The sequence below is a fragment of the Phyllobates terribilis genome, unplaced genomic scaffold (genome assembly GCF_046119375.1).
Source record: "Phyllobates terribilis strain yellow unplaced genomic scaffold, ASM4611937v1 Scaffold_2__4_contigs__length_985480577, whole genome shotgun sequence".
NCBI lineage: Eukaryota > Metazoa > Chordata > Amphibia > Anura > Dendrobatidae > Phyllobates > Phyllobates terribilis.
Window position 1 is genome coordinate 781277612 of NW_027362762.1, and position 20737 is coordinate 781298348.

Genomic DNA, 20737 nt, shown 5'->3' on the forward strand with positions numbered 1-20737 from the left:
CTCGGACTGCAGGGCAGCTTGAACTTGTTTGGATGTTAGTCGAGGTTCTTTATCCACAATCCGCACAATCTTGCGTTGAAATCTCTCGTCAATTTTTCTTTTACGTCTACATCTAGGGAGGTTAGTCACAGTGCCATGGGCTTTAAACTTCTTGATGACACAGCGCACGGAAGACACAGGAACATTCAGGTCTTTGGAGATGGACTTGTAGCCTTGAGATTGCTCATGCTTCCTCACAATTTGGTTTCTCAAGTCCTCAGACAGTTCTTTGGTCTTCTTTCTTTTCTCCATGCTCAATGTGGTATACACAAGGACACAGGACAGAGGTTGAGTCAACTTTAATCCATGTTGACTGGCTGCAAGTGTGATTTAGTTATTGCCAACACCTGTTAGGTGCCACAGGTAAGTTACAGGTGCTGTTAATTACACGAATTAGAGAAGCATCACATGATTTTTCAAACAATGCCAATACTTTTGTCCACCCCCTTTTTTAGGTTTGGTGTGGAATTATATCCAATTTGGCTTTAGGACAATTCTTTTTGTGTTTTTTCATTGAAGACAAATTAAATGAAGAGAATAATACCAAAGAATTTGTGATTGCAATCATTTTCAGGAAGAAACTGAGTATTATCTGACAGAATTGCAGGGGTGCCAATACTTTTGGCCAGCACTGTACCCTGACTGCCTGCCTATATACACTGCCTGCCTAATATCTCTGCAGATGGATTAGTCCTCAGAAGGACTGTTTTTTGAGATGGATATGTATCTCTAATATAGTCTGTACACCTACACTAACTAGAAACAAGCAAATCTCTCCCTAGCTCAGCAGCATCTCTCTCTACACTGCCTGATTCCGGAGTGACTGTGACGAGCATGGCGGCGCCAGGTCTGATATAGACCTGATGACGCTGTGCGGCCAGCCAATCACTGTAATGCCACAACCAACATGGCTACGGCATTACAGTGAGTGGCAGGCAATCCCTGCATGTTCATTGGCTCTCTAAAGAGCGCCAAAGATGCAGGGAGGAGACCCGAGCTCCCGCCGAGCAACCCCAGAAATACTTGGCGAGCGCCGAGCATGACGAGCAGTAGCGAACATGCTCGCTCATCATTAGTTGGCATCTATGAATTGTGTAGAGTGCATCAGGTTGGCATACATTAGTTGTGTACAGTGCATCAGGTTGGCATATATGAATTGTGTAGAATGCATCAGGTTGGCTTTATATGAGTTGTATTGAGTGCATCAGGTTGGCATATATGAATTGTCTAGAGTGCATCAAGTTGGCATATATGAATTGTGTAGAGTGCATCAGGTTGGCTTTATATGAGTTGTGTTGAGTACATCAGGTTGGCATATATGAGTTGTGTAGATTGCATCAGTTTGGCATATATGAATTGTGTAGAGTGCATCAGGTTGGCATACATTAGTTGTGTACAGTGCATCAGGTTGGCATATATGAATTGTGTAGAGTGCTTCAGGTTGGCGTATATGAGTTGTGTAGAGTGCATCAGGTTCGCTTTATACGAGTTGTGTAGAGTGCATTAGGTTGGCATATATGAGTTGTGTAGAGTGCATCAGGTTGGCATATATGAGTTGTGTAGAGTGCATCAGGTTGGCATACGTAAGTTGTGTTAGTCAGAAATGAATTTAGTAGTCCATGGATGCGTGGTACAGTTTGAAGCATTCTTTTATACACAGGCCAGGTTTGTTGGGGCAGGTGTCGCACTGATAAGTGCTGTCTTTTCTTATCCCCCTTCTGTAACATACTCGGCACTTTTTTTGCGACTTTCCTGTCTGAAGTTTGAGGGACCTCACCTGGGAAATTTTGGCCTGGTACAATACGGGCCTTCAGTTCCATATGCACTGGGACCCGCTCCTTTTTGAATTCCAAATATTAGGGTCTTGTTCACTACCTCCTGGAACTATTGGAAGGTCCCTGTATTGCTTACACATCGTGATAGTAAAAAAGCGTTATACAAAGCCATCTGTATGATGTGCGCGACCAGCTTCTTGTACCACACTTTAGCTTTCCGCATGGCACTGTAGGGCTGGAGGACTTGATCAGAGAGATCAACTCCCCTATATTTTTATTGTTTGTACCCCAGGACACAGTCTGGTTTGTGGACCTGTGTAGAGGTACTTCATACAGTGGTGGGGGTGCTGCCATCACCATGTATGGTGGTCAAGAAAAGGACATCCCTTTTGTCCTTTCTGAGCAGCTGCCCAATTAGTGTCCTACGGAGTCCTCTCTCATTTTTGCACACAGTTCTGCAGTCTGTGGTAGCTCTGGCAGAGAGGGACTTGAAGAGTGGGATGCTTGTATAAAAGTTATCCACGTAGGGGTAACGTTTCTCCTTGTGGAGAGTGACATACCGGCTCTGGCACGACAAGGTAAGGAGGATTATTCACCGTTTAATGCTACTCTGGGAAATTTAATATGTAAATTGCCTCTTCAGAGAAAAAGAGGGCTTTCTCACCGTCGACTGAGCCTTCCTATTGTTTGTAACGTACAGAGTGTCGTCTGAGCCTTCCTATTGGCTTGTAATGTATAGAGCGTCGTCTGAGCCTTTCTATTGACTTGTAATGTATAGAGCGTCGTCTGAGCCTTCCTATTGACTTGTAACGTACAGAGCGTCGTCTGAGCCTTCCTATTGGCTTGTAATGTATAGAGAATCGTCTGAGCCTTCCTATTGTCTTGTAACGTATAGAGCATCGTCTGAGCCTTCCTATTGACTTGTAATGTATAGAGCGTCGTCTGAGCTTTCCTATTGACTTGTAAGGTATAGAGCGTCGTCTGAGCCTTCCTATTGACTTGTAACGTATAGAGCGTCGTCTGAGCCTTCCTATTGGCTTGTAACGTATAGAGCGTCATCTGAGCCTTCCTATTGACTTGTAACGTATAGAGCGTCGTCTGAGCCTTCCTATTGACTTGTAACGTACAGAGCGTCGTCTGAGCCTTCCTATTGTTTTGTAACGTATAGAGCGTCGTCTGAGCCTTCCTATTGTCTTGTAATGTATAGAGCATCGTCTGAGCCTTCCTATTGGCTTGTAATGTACAGAGCGTCGTCTGATCCTTCCTATTGACTTGTAACATACAAAGCGTAGTCTGAGCCTTCATATTGTCTTGTAATGTATAGAGCGCCGTCTAAGCCTTCCTTTTTGCTTGTAATGTATAGAGTGTCGTCTGAGCCTTCCTATTGGCTTGTAATGTATAGAGAGTCGTCTGAGCCTTCCTATTGGCTTGTAATGTATAGAGAGTCGTCTGAGCCTTCTTATTGACTTGTAAGGTATGGAGCATCGTCTGAGCAGAAAACGCCTGAAGAAAGGACAGCTCACTCCTTTAGCAGCTTGTTATTAAAAAGGCGCTGAAAAGCCTGAACACAAAGAGCAAGCTGTGGTCACATAGAAACGCAGATGGTACTTAGGCTGCGTGCCCACTATGCGTTTTTCAAGCGTTTTTGATCCGTGCCTCATGGTCCCCAATGAAAATCTGCATGTTCTGTGCCCACGCTGCGGAACTTTCCTTGCGGAGAAATCCGCAGCATGTCCATTATTTGTGTGTTTCTGCATGCGGATTTGAGGTCACAATGCACTTGAAAAACACAAGTCAAATCCGCATGTAAAAACGCGTGTAAAATCTGCAAGCGTTTTTGACTGCCAGGAACATGCAGAAACGCTGCGGAAATTTTCGGCTTCATTTCTGCATCGTGGGCACATAGCCTCTGGGCATTTTCTGAGAGCCTCCTCGGGGGTTTCAGGGAGGACTCCTGAAAAAGCCATAAAGTGTGCGCATATTCATATAGGTGAGCGAGGGGGCCTCTATTTTATCAGTGTGCCCCCTGGTGGTGCGGTTGTGTAAGCACACATTAACAACTACATGTGTACGGAAGAAAGGAGCTGTCTCCATAGCCGCCCAGCATACAGGGTGCGCACAGGACGAGCTCGATTTCCCCTCACGTCGCACATGACTGACAGCTTCCCAGCTCACGCCACTCACACACATAGAGCCTTCTCTAATTTGAGTGTCCCGCTCCTCCGTGCGCTGCGAGTCTTCCGTGAGCGGTCACGTGGTACACGGCCATCGCTGTCACATGACTGATGTGACGTCATTAAGGTCCTTGTACTGAACGGTCGGCGGCCGGTACTGCCCGGAACAGCTGTAAGGATCGTGCGCCAGGTATATCGTGTTGTATCGCGACAGTAGTGCAGCTCACTGCATGTGCTCATTGCTGCGACACCCAGTCGTGTATAGTGCAATATATGCCCAATGTGGACAGCACAGTAGGAGTACCAGCACTGCGTATAGATACATTACTGTCTGAAATCCCATAGAAGTAAGTAGACACGTGCAGCCATGTGGTGGATTCCCACTGCTGCCTGTGGAGTGACGTGTGCCAGTGATGGAGCTCTGGGGGGCTGTCATGTTACCAGCGCTGGTGCATTAAGCAGAGCAGCTTATACCTGTGGACTGAGGCTGGTAATAAGGTGCAGTCTGCAGATGGAGCAGAGCGGCGGTTTGTCAGGTGCGATGATATTTTACGCCGTTTGCTCGGTCGGTGCGATCCAGGCAATTAAACACAGACCATAAATGAGGGAGAGAAAAGAGTAGAACCGGCACATCCCACCTGGACATATACAAGAAAACCGGTAAAACTCAGACACCTCAGGAGAACCTGACGCGTTTCAGCTGCGGAGCGCACCCTTAGGCTGTGCGCCCACGTAGCGTTTTGCAAACGTATATGCTGCGGAATTTCCGCAGCGTAAACGCTTGAAAAACGCATGTAGATCCGCACCCCATGGTCCCCAATGGCATTCCGCAATGTCAATGCCCATGCTGCGGATTTTTCCGCAGCGTATATGCTGCAGTCAAAAATCCGCAGCATGTTCATTAATTTTGCGGAAGCGCTGCGGAATCAATGTGCGGATGGTACCCAGGTCTGGAGGAGAGGAGACTCTCCTCCAGACCTGGGTACCAAAGAACCTGTAAAAAAAAGAATAAAATAAAGTTTATACTTATCTTCTGATGTTTTCCCTCCGTCGCGCTGTTGTCTGAAGGACCTGCCACGTCATTGAGTCATGTGACCCACCACATGACTCAATGACGTCACCGCAGGTCCTGCACACAACAGCGTGAGCCGCTCAAGACTCCGGACGGGGCAGAGAATGCATCAGAAGGTGAGTATAAAGTTTATTTTTTTATTTTTTACCATTCTGAACAAGTTGTCAAGCACTTTTCCAAGTGATGCTTGGAGAAGTGCTTGATAACCCGCATGCGGAAATGCATGCAAAGACGCCTCACAAACGCTTCTACCTGGCGGGAAAACCGCATGTAATATCCGCATGCGATTTTCCCGCCAGGGAGAAGCGTAAAAAATATGCTTCAGGTCCGCAACGTGGGCACATAGCCTTAGGCTATGTTCACACACGTTTTTTTTCTGCTGCTAACTTTTCTCTGGCAGAAAAACAGCTGCGTAAAAAAGACATGCGTATTTGCTTCGTATTTTTGACCACTCATTACTTCCCATGGGTAAAAAACGCAGCAAATACGCAGGTGCATTTTCTGCTGCAGAAACGCTGAAAGAAGTGACACGCTTTATTTTCCAAATACGCAAGCAAGGCATAAAATACGCAAAAAGCAACGCGTGAACAGAGAATTCTGGTCTCTCATACACTTTGCTGGTACTGCTGGGCGCAGCTGAAAATTAGCATAAAAATCTGCTGCAAAATATGCAGCAAAACACAACAAGTGTGAACATAGCCTTAGGCTGTGTGCCCACGATGCGTTTTTTGGTGCGGATTTGCAGCGCGGAAACGCTCCAGAAACGCATTGCATACCTTATCCCATGACTTCCTATGACATTCTGCAAGTTCTGTGCACATGGTCAGGATTTTTTCTGCGCGGATTTTACTCACAGAAAAAATACGGACATAAAGAATTCTTGTGCGTTTCTGCATGCGTATTTGCCTATACAATGCATTGGAAAAACGCATGGCAAATACGCTTGCAAAAACGCATTAAAAACGTATCAAAAACGCATTTGAAAAAAATGCATGCGTTTTCTGCCAAGTAGATGCTGAAATGCTCAGGAAAATTTCTGCTTCATTTCTGCATTGTGGGCACTAAGCCTTAGCCATAGGATATCAGAGGTAACACATAAATGCTGCTATATATCTTACAGAACAATGTCCATTGACTAGGTGATTAATTAACCAATACTGAGGCAAAGTGTCAGGTGTTCGCATACACATAATGTGAGTACATGGTGTTGTAAGCTAATATGGATGACATAGATATGTTAAAATGGAAACTAAAAAACCCCCAAAACTACCGCGGGGAAACAAAGAACCACCTAACATCAGCCCAAAAACCACACAACTGGATGCTAAAGAAAAACAAACACCCTGCCACGCTCCAAAAATGAGCTAAAGAAGCCAACGATCTTGAAAAATAGAAAGGGTGCATTGTATTAAACGGAAATATGGATCCTAGCTGACTGAATCACAACCAACAAGGAGAGCAGAGAGGCTCAAAGAGGCACATAACACCACACACAAAACTGCCTATCACGCCGGAGACACCAAGGAACAACATGTCCCAACAATCCCAAAAAATCTACAATTGCGGACACGGCCAACAGTGCAACACAAATGCCAACCGTCCATCAATATGGATACGGTGAACATGTATGGTATTTGGGTTGCATTGCTCTCCATGTTCACCATATCTGTATTGATGGGTGTTTTTCTGGGACTGCTGGGACATGTTGTTCTTTAGTGTTTCCATCGCAGAGTCGGTGTATTTGGATGTAGTATCATGTCCTCCAAAAAACAACCACACTTTATTCCTGGTTGTTTTTCTGCTAGTTAGCCTAATCTATACCCCTGATTTTAATACAATGTAGTTTTTTATTCTAATATCACTAGTTTTTCTAGTTCATTCCTTGAGTGTAATATGGTGTTTGGCATTTGTGTGGCAGTGTTGGCCGTGTCCGCAATTGTAGATGTTTTTTTGGGGATTGTTGGAACATGTTGTTCCTTGATGTCTCCGGCGTAATATCGGCAGTTTCATGTGTGGTGTTATGTGCCTCTTTGAGCCTCTCTGCTCTCCTTGTTGGTTGTGATTCAGTCAGCTAGGATCCATATTTCTGATGTTAATACAATGTACCCTTTCTATTTTCAAGATCGTTGGCTTCTTTAGCTCATTTTTGAGTGTGGCTAAAAACACCAATCACTACATACAAACCGACCGGTTAATCCCATCGTTCTGTGCCCATAGAATATCGTGTTCTCGGCAGCACGTCACCTGTTTACACTGGAGCGTGCTGCCGACAACATTGGTTTTAAACCAGTTGATGCTCATCACCGCCGACATGTTTTGCTTGGTCGCCCTGTGGTTGACGGCCTGGTTGGACTAGTCGGGAATAGGTTGCACCACTCATCACATGCTGCCACCCTGGCGCACTTCAGAGGGGTTTGTACTTTTGGGGCAAGGGAGATCTGTGATTTTTGCAGTGATGCAGGATTAAAAATATAGGCAGATTTTATAAAAAGTACACCAATCAGCCTGGTAAGTGACACATTGCTGGAATCTGGGTCTCTGCCCCTATATTATGCTGCTGCTCTCAGATTAGGTAGCAAAAATCTGCTGCCAGATTCCCTTTAAGGCTAAGTTCCTACTTTTATTTTTTGGAACAGACAAATTAAATAATGTGATAAACTGATCCTTTTTCATTACTGATTCAAATAGAAGCTGAGACCCCAGGGATTATTATGGGATCCTGGGGTTATATGTGCGTATTTAGAATGGAGGAATACGTTTTGTATCATACAGAACCCCCTGTGTTCTAAAAGCTGATGCAAAACGGAATCCAGACGGCCCCCGTAATGATCAGTGAGGTCCCTCTGCTTTCTGTTACCAGTGATGGAGGAACCCCTCTGAGCTTCTTAGTAGGAGCAGATTCTATTCTGGTTAAACGTACAACCAAATATAAATGCATATAATGTGACTTTTTCCCTGTGGTAGTCCGGCTGCCCCGGCGTAGACATCGCTGCTTTCTGATAGGGCTTTTCTATGTTGGTCTTTTCCATTCCCCCTCTGTGACTTAATGGATTATTGTCTGGTGACTTCTTGTGCCAAGTTATCTATTACTTAACCGGCTGCTGGGTAAATTGGTGTATTTGCCAAGTGAGTTCAAGTGTCAGTGAATGTTTCCATGCAGATGGCTGCCTATGGCAGTGGTTAATATGTCTGTGTTTGGATTGCGGTTGCATTAGACTTTTTCAGTCCTTTTTTTTCTGGCCAGGCATCAGATTCTCCAAAAAAGACCTGATCAAAGTCTAATCTAGATTGCTAAACTATAGAGCGGTTGTGTCACCAACCTGCATTTATCTGCTCGCCCCAGGAAATTAAAGGACCAGACCCGCTGTAGTTTGCAGGCGGCTTCAGGGCTTTTTTCTATGGGCTGAAAATGGATTGACGGTAATACATTTTGTTTTGAGTTGGATTCATATCCTTTGTACTTCCAATTATATCTGTAAAGCGGGAATCGATCAGCATCTTGGTTGGATACTTTCTGCATCAATGCATCGTTGGTCTGTAAGGAATAATTTCCATCATTGATGTTTTTCACATCCACAAGATTTGGTTATTTGCGACATTATATATTACGTCGTTTTTTTGTTGTTTCGGATCATTTTGTATTAATTCCATGTTTGATTCTTTTATTTAGGAGTAAAGTTCTCCGTATACAGAAGAAAAATGCTGTTGAATCCATTCATTTCTAAACTGGCCGGGAAGAGGGTTGTGCTAGCCAGCGCATCTCCTCGGAGGCAAGAAATACTTTCCAACGTGGTAAGAATTGGGCATACATGTATACATCCGACGAATGACCTTGCACACAGTAAGCCTGTACCTATTTTTTTTTTATAGGAAGTCATTAGAAATTAAGTTTAGCATTGTAATACTTCTCATACACATGGCCGTGATCCTGCCTTAGGCCCTATATATTTGGTGCTAAAGACGCAATTAACTCCCATTATTGGAGATCAGGGAAGCTAAGTGCGTGAGATGTTTTATTCCTGTGAACAAACAAATACTTTTTGGCTTCAGGGGTCCCAGCGATCGGACCCCCAGCAATCAGTATATTATGCTCTGTCTTGTGAATAGAGAATAGTTTTTGTGAATTAAACATTACGAACGCTGATGATTAAAGACCTCAACGATCCTTTCCCAATATATAGTAGATGTAACAAAAATATTACCAAATACCTCTAATTGGAATGTAGTATTGTTCTTCTGTTTCGCCATGTCGCTTACCCCTTGTGCAGGTCATTGCAGTAGCATTGGTATCCTTGGTTATGACCACTAGCTGCTAACTAACTCACTATATGAGTGGTCATAACCATGGACGTCTAGGCTCTCAGATTAGGTGGCAAAAACCTTGGTGACAGATTACCTATAAAATAATCCTTCTAAGTCACTTAGCAAAGATGTTTTGTGCTTTCTATAAGCCATGATTATAAAGAAAGCTGATCTAGCAGCTGCTATGGTGTCAGGGTGGTCATCTGACAGGTGACAGCGGACTAGGTCACCTAGTAATCCCGGCCAACTGCGATAAGAGAGCGTGGAAAATTGAATGCGGATTACCAAGAGACCAAAGAAAGGAGAAAAGCCACAGGTTATGCCAAAATTCAGAGTACCTTATCCTGAACTTCCTTGCTGCTGAAGGTGGTCAGGAATTGGGGTCTCAGCCTAAGGCCGGAGTAACATGAGCGGATAGCACAGCCCAGTTCTTTGCGATAAAACATCGCATAGCACTCGGCCTAATGTTAACCTATGGGGCAGCTCACATCTGAGATTATTTTCTCATTCCAAATGAGAAGACAATCACAGCATGCTGCAAGTGCATCCGAGAATCTGACCGCACTCACCTATACAAGTCTATTGGTGCTTGTGAAACATCGGACTGCACTATGATGTCATTTGAGTTCAGTGCGATTACCACGGACGCCGGCAATGGAGGAGATGGAGAAATTATTTTCTCCGTCTCCTCCGCACCTGTGCTGCAATTTTCTCATGCCAGGGAATCAGAGCACTGACCCTCGGCTCACACTCACAGCAGAGTTTGAGCCAAGTGTCATTAGCATATTGCATCTAATGCTATACACTAATGTGACTCTGGCCTAAGTGTTGATCGCTGACATCCGGCCACCACTGACATCCGGCTCGGTTTTCAGGCTGGACTGCCTTGTTTATCGCATCCACATGTCTCCATTCTCGCTATCTCTACAATTGCTCCTGTGATTCTTGTGTCTGTACTTCCTGGCAGATCTCCGGAAAGATTGATTCAATTCCTATAAAACATTTTTCTCTTTCTCGGTTTTGTTATTCGTGCTTTTCCAATTACAGCTGTCTTCAGGCGTCATCCTTGTAATCTTATTCTCTCTGTTTTGCTGTGTTTATCTCATTCTGCACATTTAGCTCTATCAACACTTCATCTTGATATCTCTCAATCATCTGTAATTGGTTTTCTTTGAATACTTGGGGGGAAAAAAATACTCAAACTTTTTTTTTTTTTTATGCTAACTCTTAACTTCAGAAATTGAGATTGTTCTTCAGATATTATCTGTGATTTACCATATATTATTATATAAGTGATATTATCAGTAGTAGCACTCATTACCTACACTAACGTCTGCTGTCAGGAATCGGACATGTTCCCAAGGGACATGACATGTGGCTAGAGGGGACTGGCAGTGGCTTAGTCCTCTCTCAACATTGGTGAACAATGGGTGTGTTATTTGTGAGCATTTGTCAAAGGGTTGTCCACTACTACATAATATAGGACCCCGTGAAAAATCTAAAGCTTTTATACTACCCTCACATAGTGATGCCAGTGCTGCTGTGCCCAGTGGGTGACGAGACACTGTTGTGTCACATGACTGCTGCAGTGAATTAGTGGCTGCTGATAGGCTCTGAAGAAAGCGTGACGGCTGCTGATTGGATGCAGTGGTCATGTGACACAATGTCATGTCACCCACCGGAAACAGCAGCACCAGCACCGCTGTGGGAGGTGACTATACTATTTTTATTTTCTCTGTGGCCCAGTATTGATTATGCAGGGTTTGTGCAGTCGTGGGAAAACCTCTCTTAGTGTATTGTTTAGTCTTTTGTCCATTCACATACAGATTCTATGAAGGTGTGTGATCATACATGGCAAGATGTTCCATTTTCATTCAGACAGGATATCTGACATCTGATGAAATGTTTCACAATAGTGTTCAAAAATCATTCAGTTCCGTAAGCAAAAAGGTTTAGGAGGATAAATGGAGTATTATATGAATGCAAGATCAGACTACACTTTGTACGTTTGTAGTCTGTAACCACGGAGATCTGCAAGCCGGCATAGGAGCTGCAGACACAGTTCAAAATAATTTGCAAAGTGGCTTCTTTATTATTTTAGATGCATTCGTGCAGTAAAAAAAAAAAAGTTGGGCGTATAAAAGAACAAAAGTGCTTCCATTTATCGGTGTATTTTAGATTGGATCTATTTATGATCATTTTGTTCCATAGGCTTGATACGTTGTTCCTGAAAGCTCAAGAGTCTGTCCTGCTCCGGAGTGATATTTAGGACTAGTTTTCTGCAAGATGTGCTGCAAAAATATGGCCCAAAATTATACCATTTCCAAACTAGTGAGGTTTCAAATGGTCAGATTATTATATAGACGTTAAAATGCCACGTACAATACCGCAGCTTGTGGCTCAATGGAAACCTATTTCACTGCACAAGCTGCCGCTTTGAATCCTGGCATTGTTTTCTAGGAAATATATCTATGTGCACTTGCTTCGCCCTACTTGCATGTGCAGGAAAATACTTTTGTTATCATAAGTTTATTTTATAAGTGTTTTTCAGTTTCTTATCTGTATCACTAATGCCCTGATGTGATGTTTTGGTTGTTTTTGTTTTGTTGTTTTTTTACATTTGTGTCATTTTTTTTCAATTTAATATATTTTTTGCACATGATATAAATATTGGCCCCAAAATATACCAATTCTTACTTTTAGACAAAAGCCATAAATATGTATGCACATAAATCAAGAACATATCTCAAACAAAGATCGTGAGTCTAATTTTTAGACTGTGCAAACTTTAGATATTATTCATAAATCTGCCACATTGCTGTAAGGGTTCCCATAGCCTGACTCTTTTTACCAGAAGGATGTTCACATGGGATCTCCAGGTGCCAATTACACAGCAAGATATTAGTGATGAGCACAAGTGCTCGTTACTAGAGTTTGCTTAGGGTACTCAGGTATGCACCGAGTGTCGCGGGAGCTCGAGTGACATGTTCGAGTCCCTGTGGCCGCATGTTTCGTGGCTGTTAGACAGTCATATAACATGCAGGGATTGCCTGACAAACATGGGCAATCCCCGCATGTTTTGTAGCTGTATAACAGCCTCTAAACATGCGACCACAGGGACTCAAACATGTCACTCGAGCTCCCGCGACACTTGGTGCATACCGGAGTACCCTAAGCAAACTCCAGTAACGAACACTTGTGCTTATCACTAGTAGATATCATTTGAATGTGGAGTCCAGATAAGTTACATACAGCGGCATTTCAGAGAAAAACCTACCTAAAAGCCGCTGGGGACCGAGCCGTGTTGGAGACTAGTCGGACAGGCGGGCCCCAGGTGGTTTCCTTGTCCAATGCCAATGACTGACAAGTCTCTACCTGTGTGTGTGTATAGGGAGAGGCCTATTACTCCAGGGCAGCGGACGGGGAGTAGCTTGATGAATCAGTTCCCATGTGTTTACTTTTTCTGCTGAATATTCCCCATTAAATGTCCTGAAAAAAGCAACTTGCTTCTAATTTTAGAGTTTAGCTATCTCCCACTGTGATTGGTGCTGGATGTGAGTGCTGTGACTCAAGGATGCAGCTGCTGCCCCCTCTCAAGCATCAGCACGGCTCTATCCCCATATGCTGTGTTTGCACTCCTTGCTATGTACTGCCTGTGTGATCTGCCTTCCCTGAAGACTTGGATGCTTTCCTCCCTCTTGTTAGCCTTAGCACTTTGAGAAGGGAGGGTGGGAACAAACACCATCCAGGAGCAGTGTGGTGTCAGAAACAGTGCAAAGATGCCCATGTCCTTTTAAGTATGACCCCGAAGCTTAAATGGTTAGACATAACGCATGTGTTCAAAATTTGTGTTTACATTTTTTTTTTTTTTATTGCAGGGCCTTCGTTTTGAAGTGGTTCCATCTTGGTTCAAAGAGACCCTTGATAAGTCCTTGTTTTCTGCTCCATATGAATATGCGGTTGAAACCGCTAAACAAAAGGCCTTGGAAGTGGCCAGGAGAATGCACGTGGTTAGTCCGAACCACAATTGGAATCTTAAAGTGTATTTTCACATGACCTGTATAATGGTGATAATGACCAAGGAATTTTATTGAATCCAGTGTAAAGGAAAAATGGAGGAGTTGCTCAATATAACCAATCAGGATATGGAAAATATAACTGTTTTATATGTGCGGTCAGAGAGCCATTCTGCCTAAATACCCCACATAGACTACAATGGAGATGCTCTTGGCAGCTTAAGTTAGGTGTTTGCCATATTTAACCCTTTCGCAACCCTGGGATTTTCCGTTTTTGCATTTTCGTTTTTTGCTCCCCTTGTTCCCAGAGCCATAGCGTTTTTATTTTTTGGTCAATATGGCCGTGTGAGGGATTATTTTTTGCGGGATGAGTTGTACTTTTGAACGATATTACTGGTTTTACCATATCGTGTACGGGAAAAAGATTCCAAGTGCGGTGAAATTGCAAAAAAAAGTGCAATACCACAGATGTTTTTTTTTAATTTTTATTATCACATTCACTGAATGCTAAAACTGACCTGCCATTATTATTCTCAAGGTCATTACGAGTTCGTAGACACTAAACATGTACAGGTTCTTTTTCATTTCAGTGGTGAAAAAAAATTCCAAAATTTGCTAAAAAAAAAAAAAAATGGCGCCACTTTCCAAGACCCGTAGCGTCTTCATTTTTCGGGATCTGGGGCCGGGTGAGGGCTTATTTTTTGCGCACCGAGCTGAAGTTTTTGATACCATTTTGGGGTAGATTCGATGGTTTGATCGCCCTGTATTGCATTTTATTGCAAATTTTGCGGCGACCAAAAAACGGAATTCTGGCGTTTAGAATTTTTTTTCGTTACGCCATTTACTGATCGGATTAATTCTTTTTTTATATTGATAGATCAAGCGATTCTGAACGCGGCAATATCAAATGTGGTTTTTTTTTTTTAATTGTTTTATTTTGAATGGGGCGATTTAAACTTTTATATTTTTTTAATATTTTTAAAACCATTTTTTTTTCACTTTTTGCTTGCTTCTATAGTCTCCATAGGAGACTAGAAGCAGCAACTGTCTGATCGCCTCTCCTACATAGAGGTGATCAGCCGATCACCTCTATGTAGCAAAAATGCTCCTGTGCTATGAGCGCCGACCACTAGGTGGCGCTCATAGCGATCAGCTCATGACAACCACTGGAGTCTGCTGCAGACCCAGGGTTGTCATGCCCACCCAGGGTTGTCATGCCCACCCATCGGTGACGCGCAATCACGTGACGGGGTCACCGATGGGCGGGGTAAGTGATGCGCTTCCAGCGCGGCGATGTTAAATGCCGCTGTCAGAGATTGACAGCGGCATTTAACATGTTAACAGCCGCGGGTGGATCGTGATTCCACCCGTGGCTGTTGCTAGCACATGTCAGCTGTAAGAATCAGCTGACGTGCCCGATCCAGTGTGGGCTCAGCGCCGGAGCTCGAGCTGAACCGAGGGTTACAGCCTGGTGCGTACTAATACGTCCCAGGCTGTAAAGAGGTTAAAGGGGTTTTCCCATGAACGAAAGTTCATTTTAATCACTAGATCTTGGAGTAATAATAAGTTCCTCAATTGGATGTGTTTTAAATAAAATGTTCCTGTGCTGAGATAATCTTATAAATGTTCCCCTGTGTAATGGCTGTGTTTGACCCTGTACGGAACACGGTCTGATCATACCACATCTCCAGGGCGGGGGAGGAGGCAAGAGTATACAGACATTACAGCACAGGATCACTTCTGATTCTTTCTGTGAGGTAAAACATTTCCGTGTCTGTTTTTAAACAATGTTTTACTTCAAAAAATAATCAGATGCAAGCCCCTGCTGTAATATCTGTATACTCTTTTTTGCTTCCTCCCCTGGCCAGGAGATGTGGTATGGTCAGACCGTGTTCCATACACGGTCAGACACAGCCATTACACAGGGGAACATTTATAAGATTATCTCAGCACAAGAACATTTTATTTAAATACACTGCTCAAAAAAATAAAGGGAACACTGAAATAACACATCCTAGATCTGAATGAATGAAATATTCCCATTGAATACTTTGTTCTGTACAAAGCTGAATGTGCTGACAACAAAATCACACAAAAATCATAAATGGAAATCAAATTTATTAACAATGGAGGCCTGGATTTGGAGTTACCCCCAAAATGAAAGTGAAAAAACACACTACAGGCTGATCCAAGTTTGATGTAATGTCCTTAAAACAAGTCAAAATGAGGATAAGTATTGTGTGGCCTCCACGTGCCTGTATGACCTCCCTACAACGCCTGGACATGCTCCTGATGAGGTTGTGGATGGTCTCCTGTGGGATCTCCTCCCAGACCTGGACTAAATCCTCCGCCAACTCCTGGACAGTCTGTGGTGCAACGTGACGTTGGTGGATGGAGCAAGACATGATGTCCCAGATGTGCTCAATCGGGTTCCGGTCTGGGAACGGGCGGGCCAGTCCATAGCTTCAATGCCTTCATCTTGCAGGAACTGCTGACACACTCCAGCCACATGAGGTCTGGCATTGTCCTGCATTAGGAGGAACCCAGAGCCAACCGCACCAGCATATGGTCTCACAAGGGGTCTGAGGATCTCATCTCGGTACCTAATGACAGTCAGGCTACCTCTGGCGAGAACATGAAAGGCTGTGCGGCCCTCAAAAGAAATTCCACCCCACACCATTACTGACCCACTACCAAACCGGTCATGCTGAAGGATGTTGCAGGCAACAGATCGCTCTCCACGGCGTCTCCAGACTCTGTCACATCTGTCACATGTGCTCAGTGTGAACCTGCTTTCATCTGTGAAGTGCACAAGGCGCCAGTGGCGACTTTGCCAATCCTGGTGTTCTGTGGCAAATGAAAAGTGTCCTGCAGGGTGTTGGGCTGTGAGCACAACCCCCATCTGTGGATGTCGGGCCGTCATACCACCCTCCTAGAGTCGGTTTCTAACCGTTTGTGCAGACACATGCACATTTGTGGCCTGCTGGAGGTCATTTTGCAGGGCTCTGACAGTGCTCCTCCTGTTCCTCCTTGCACAAAGGCGGAGGTAGCGGTCCTGCTGCTGGGTTGTTGCCCTCCTACAGCCCCCTCCACGTCTCCTGGTGTACTGGCCTGTCTGCTGGTAGCGCCTCCAGCCTCTGGACACTACGCTGACAGACACAGCAAACCTTCTTGCCACAGCTCACATTGATGTGCCATCCTGGATGAGCTGCACTACCTGAGCGACTTCTGTGGGTTGTAGAGTCCGTCTCATGCTACCACGAGTGTGAAAGCACAACCAACATTCAAAAGTGACCAAAGCATCAGCCAGAAAGCATTGGTACTGAGATGTGGTCTGTGGTCCCCACCTGTAGAACCACTCCTTTATTGAGGGTGTCTTGATAATTGCCAATAATTTCCACCTATTATCTATTCCATTTGCACAACAGCATGTGAAATTGATTGTCAATCAGTGTTGCTTCCTAAGTGGACTGTTTGATTTCACAGAAGTTTGATTTACTTGAAGTTATATTCTGTTGTTTAAGTGTTCCCTTTATTTTTTTGAGCAGTGTACATTCAATTGTGGAACTTATTATTACTCCAAGATCTACTGATTAAAGTTAACTTTTGTTCATGGGAAAACCCCTTTAAGCTCTGCATTTGGCAAGACCACATGAACTGCCCCTCCCCCATAATGTCTGTGTAATGGCAAATCTCTGACATTGATACTATTTGAAATAAAAAATGCTCTTATATTGTTCCTTTCGATACAGTTAATTTAAAGGTATTGCAGGCAACCTTGCAAAAAAGTGAATTATATTTTTAAGAACAATATTTCTTTCTTTAAACTGTGAGAATTGAGCAGAAGTTACTTTAAGACTTTTTGCTTTTGTCCTTAGAAGCACTTGAAAACTCCTGATATAGTCATTGGAGCAGACACAATAGTGGTAAGTGTGGCAAAAGTGAGTGTAAACTATGTGCACATTAATTGTCTTGTAAATTTTCCCTTATAGATATTCCACATTCAGCCACTGGCGTAACTAGAGATCTATGTGACCCAGTGCAAAATTTTCAACCTGGGCCTTCACCAGCAAGTTGATTTGACATACAGACCCCTGTAATAATGTCCTCCATCTTGCAGTAACACCTCCGTACAAGACTTTATTTGTAATCATGTCGCCCATACTAGTTTCATCCTATAACAATGTCCCCCCATCCCGTAATAATGTCCCTAATTCTGGTCCCCCCATCCTGCAATAATTTCCACCATACTGGACCCTTTTTGTAATAATGTTCCTCATCCTGGCCTCCATCTGTAATAATGTCTCCATCATATAATAATGTCCACCATCCTCTTCTCCAACACCTAAAAAAAAAAAAAAAAACTCCTCTCACCTTCACTCACTCCCACGTAGCGCAGGGTGGCGGGCGACACATGGCAGTGAAGTTACACACCACCCGCAAAGGTGACTCCAACATCGACTGCCGGCCTCTGACTGGTGGCATGTATAGTGATTGTAGTGCAAGTAGTCGGTAGTTCTCTGCACCGCAATACATTTCAGCCGACGATGCACATTCAGCTGAAAACTGCTGGCGTCGGCTCGGGTCCCGAGACTCCACGCTCGTGGTCGCTCCCTTTGCAGCCGTGATTGTTGAGCACCTGGATTCAATTATGAGGGTTAATATTTAAAACAGCTCTTGTCAGAGGACGCCCCAAAGACAGCTCTGGTCATAGGATGACCCAAGGACAGCTTCAGGGTGACCCATAACTGCCTGTGCACCACGGTGTGATAAACTGTATGAGCACGGGTGATCTCATGGCTAAATAGATGACAAAGAACGATATCATCTCTGGTTAATAGCTGACAACTTTCATTATTGTGTAAGACGACTTCAGCAAAGAGAGATAAATAACACATTACCTTAATGTTAAGAGGGCTTACCTCAAAGCAGTATGTAATAACCTTGTTGGCCTGGACCGGTGAGGGTAGTCTTTGACCTCCCAGTCAGAATATAGCCAGTGATGCCTCATAGTCAGGGTATCGCTAATAATATTTCATAGATCCAAGAGTGTGACACTTTTCCCATATTTAAAGGTGTTATCCAGGGCTATATTTTTTATTTACTACAAGTCTAAGCACTAACAGGCAGATAGCTGCTGACTACCTGTCTGTTCTGCCCTGCGCCTAGCTCTGCGCCTGTCACAGATCGCTCCAGCCGGCGATCCTGAGTATTACACTGACGTCACGTCGACAGAGCAGCGGCTTCTCTTCCACTTTGCTCTGTTGACTGGTTGTGACGGCCGATGTCATGCTTGTTGACAGCTGGCTCTCCTCTGCCTAACTGGGGGAAGTCGGCTGTCAGTCAGCATGACTGGCACATCACAACAGAGCAGACCGTAGGAGGAAGAGCTGTTCTGTTGACGTGGAGCAGCTGAATCGCCAGCCGGATAGAGCAGACAGGTAGTACCTGCCTGTCAGTTTTTTAGCTCATACTAAAAAAATAATATAGTGCTGGATAACACCTTTAACAGCGCAGCATTGGTCTACTTGATTACTTTGAAAGGTAGCACTAGCCCCAACCACCACGGCCACTAAATGATGCAGAGAGGATCTCGTGGCCATAACACACGCTATGAACTGTACACGGACCAGGACCACCTTTAGTGTCTCAGGTATTAATGGCTATACATTGACTGGGAGGTCCCAAGACTTTTCTCACCGGTCCCGGCCAACAAGCTTATTAGTGTCTGGCTTCAATTTCCGATACGTTTTGCGTTCTTTTAACCTTCTGGATTAAAGGTTTTGTTTCCCTGTATTTTTCTCTCATTGCTGCAGTCATGGTCTTGTGCAGTATATGGACCGGGCCCAGGACTTGGGCTTTGGGCCTTCCCTTCTGTACTTCTCAGCTGACTTACTGGTCCTCTGTATGGAAAGGGATCACAAAAGTCAGTCATACATAGGATTAAACAGGCTTTTATGCAGCGGCTATGTCGAGTATGTTGACTTACTACATATGAATTAAAGCCTTAATTCACATCCGCACTTATTGCAGAGTGTGGCGGTCTTTTGTGCCTCCCTCATCCCCACATCTGTGGGCTCACCCATTGTATTATTGTGATAATTGGATTACATCACAGCTCTTGCCATTGTTCTCAATCTCAATGCCGTTCTGTGTTCTGCATGCATACGTGGCGTCTTATAATGGCATTGTGCTCTTTTTTTTTTTCAGACTCTGGAAGACATAATCCTTGAAAAGCCATTTGACAAACAAGACGCTTACAATATGCTATCAAGGTTGGAGACTTTTCTAGTAAATAGCTGATTTAACTTTGCGTTTTGTAATAAAATGCATGATAATCGCTCACATGTCACGCCGACGACAAATACGCAAATGCTTAACCCGCACTTTGTAAATCTATTGTACGTCCTCTGAATGATGAAGCAAAGGTAACAATAACAATTCTTTCTCCAATTCCTTACAGGCTGAGTGGTAAAGAACATAGCGTCTTCACAGGAGTTGTAATCGTGCATTGCCGAAGTAGAGAAGGTATTTTGGGGGCTTTGTGCGCGATTTCCGTTAATCTTTTAAGCAGTCATGTATTTTATAGGCAGAATGTGCCAGGATTTTCACTTTTGGATTCTGTTCAGAGCATACTTAGAATTGTGCCATAGCCTCCACAACCGGTCTGTAAAGATTGTGATAAGGGTGTACAGCAAATAAGCTGTATTCATTCTGTAATGGAATATTATACACTCTCATACTTATGGGAATTGACAACCCATTTTGTTCGTAAATGGTCTAAAATAGCAAAAGGTATTTACCAAACCAATCTCTAGACTCTCCAATTCCAACACTTCAGTGGTCCCTCACTTGTCTTGGTTTTCCTGGCTTCAGGGATACAGAGACCTGTAGAGGGTCCAGGGAAGCCTTGTAGTGAAAACGGCAGGGGTAAGGTAAATATTGAGGAGCATTTTCACTGCAACACAATCGTGAACGAAGCAATAATTTGTTGACTAGCTTTATCAGCTGGTCAAGAACTTAAAGTAGTTTCTCACGACATTCTGGGTGAATTTTTGCCCTGCTCTCCTTTACAATGATACTTCAGTTTATTGAGGTTTGTTGGCATTTGGTTTTGAAGAACCCTTTTAACCCCTTTACCCCCGAGGGTGGTTTGCACTTTAATGACCAGGCCAATTTTTACAATTCTGACCACTGTCACTTTATGAGGTAATTACTCTGGAACGCTTCAACGGATCCCCCTGATTCTGAGATTGTTTTTTCGTGACATATTGTACTTCATGATTGTGGTAAAATTTCTTCGATATCACTTGCGTTTATTTGTGAAAAAAATGGAAATTTGGTGAAAATTTTGCAATT

The 20737-nt window shown here is 43.8% G+C and overlaps 1 protein-coding gene across 3 annotated transcripts in view; it reads left to right on the forward strand.

The window, feature by feature from the left end:
- Window positions 1-4048: 4048 nt before the first annotated feature.
- Window positions 4049-20737, forward strand: part of ASMTL (acetylserotonin O-methyltransferase like) — a 58768-nt gene continuing 42079 nt past the window's right edge. The window contains exons 1-6 of one of the 3 annotated variants that reach the window (XM_073667361.1): window positions 4049-4178; window positions 8731-8852; window positions 13241-13372; window positions 17257-17304; window positions 19589-19653; window positions 19842-19906. In XM_073667361.1, coding sequence (XP_073523462.1) covers window positions 8760-8852; window positions 13241-13372; window positions 17257-17304; window positions 19589-19653; window positions 19842-19906 — 403 coding nt within the window. In that variant the 5' untranslated portion in view covers window positions 4049-4178; window positions 8731-8759. Of the gene's footprint in view, window positions 4179-8329; window positions 8481-8730; window positions 8853-13240; window positions 13373-17256; window positions 17305-19588; window positions 19654-19841; window positions 19907-20737 lie in introns of those variants that run through there. The other 2 variants (XM_073667363.1, XM_073667362.1) reach the window with 2 other exon arrangements.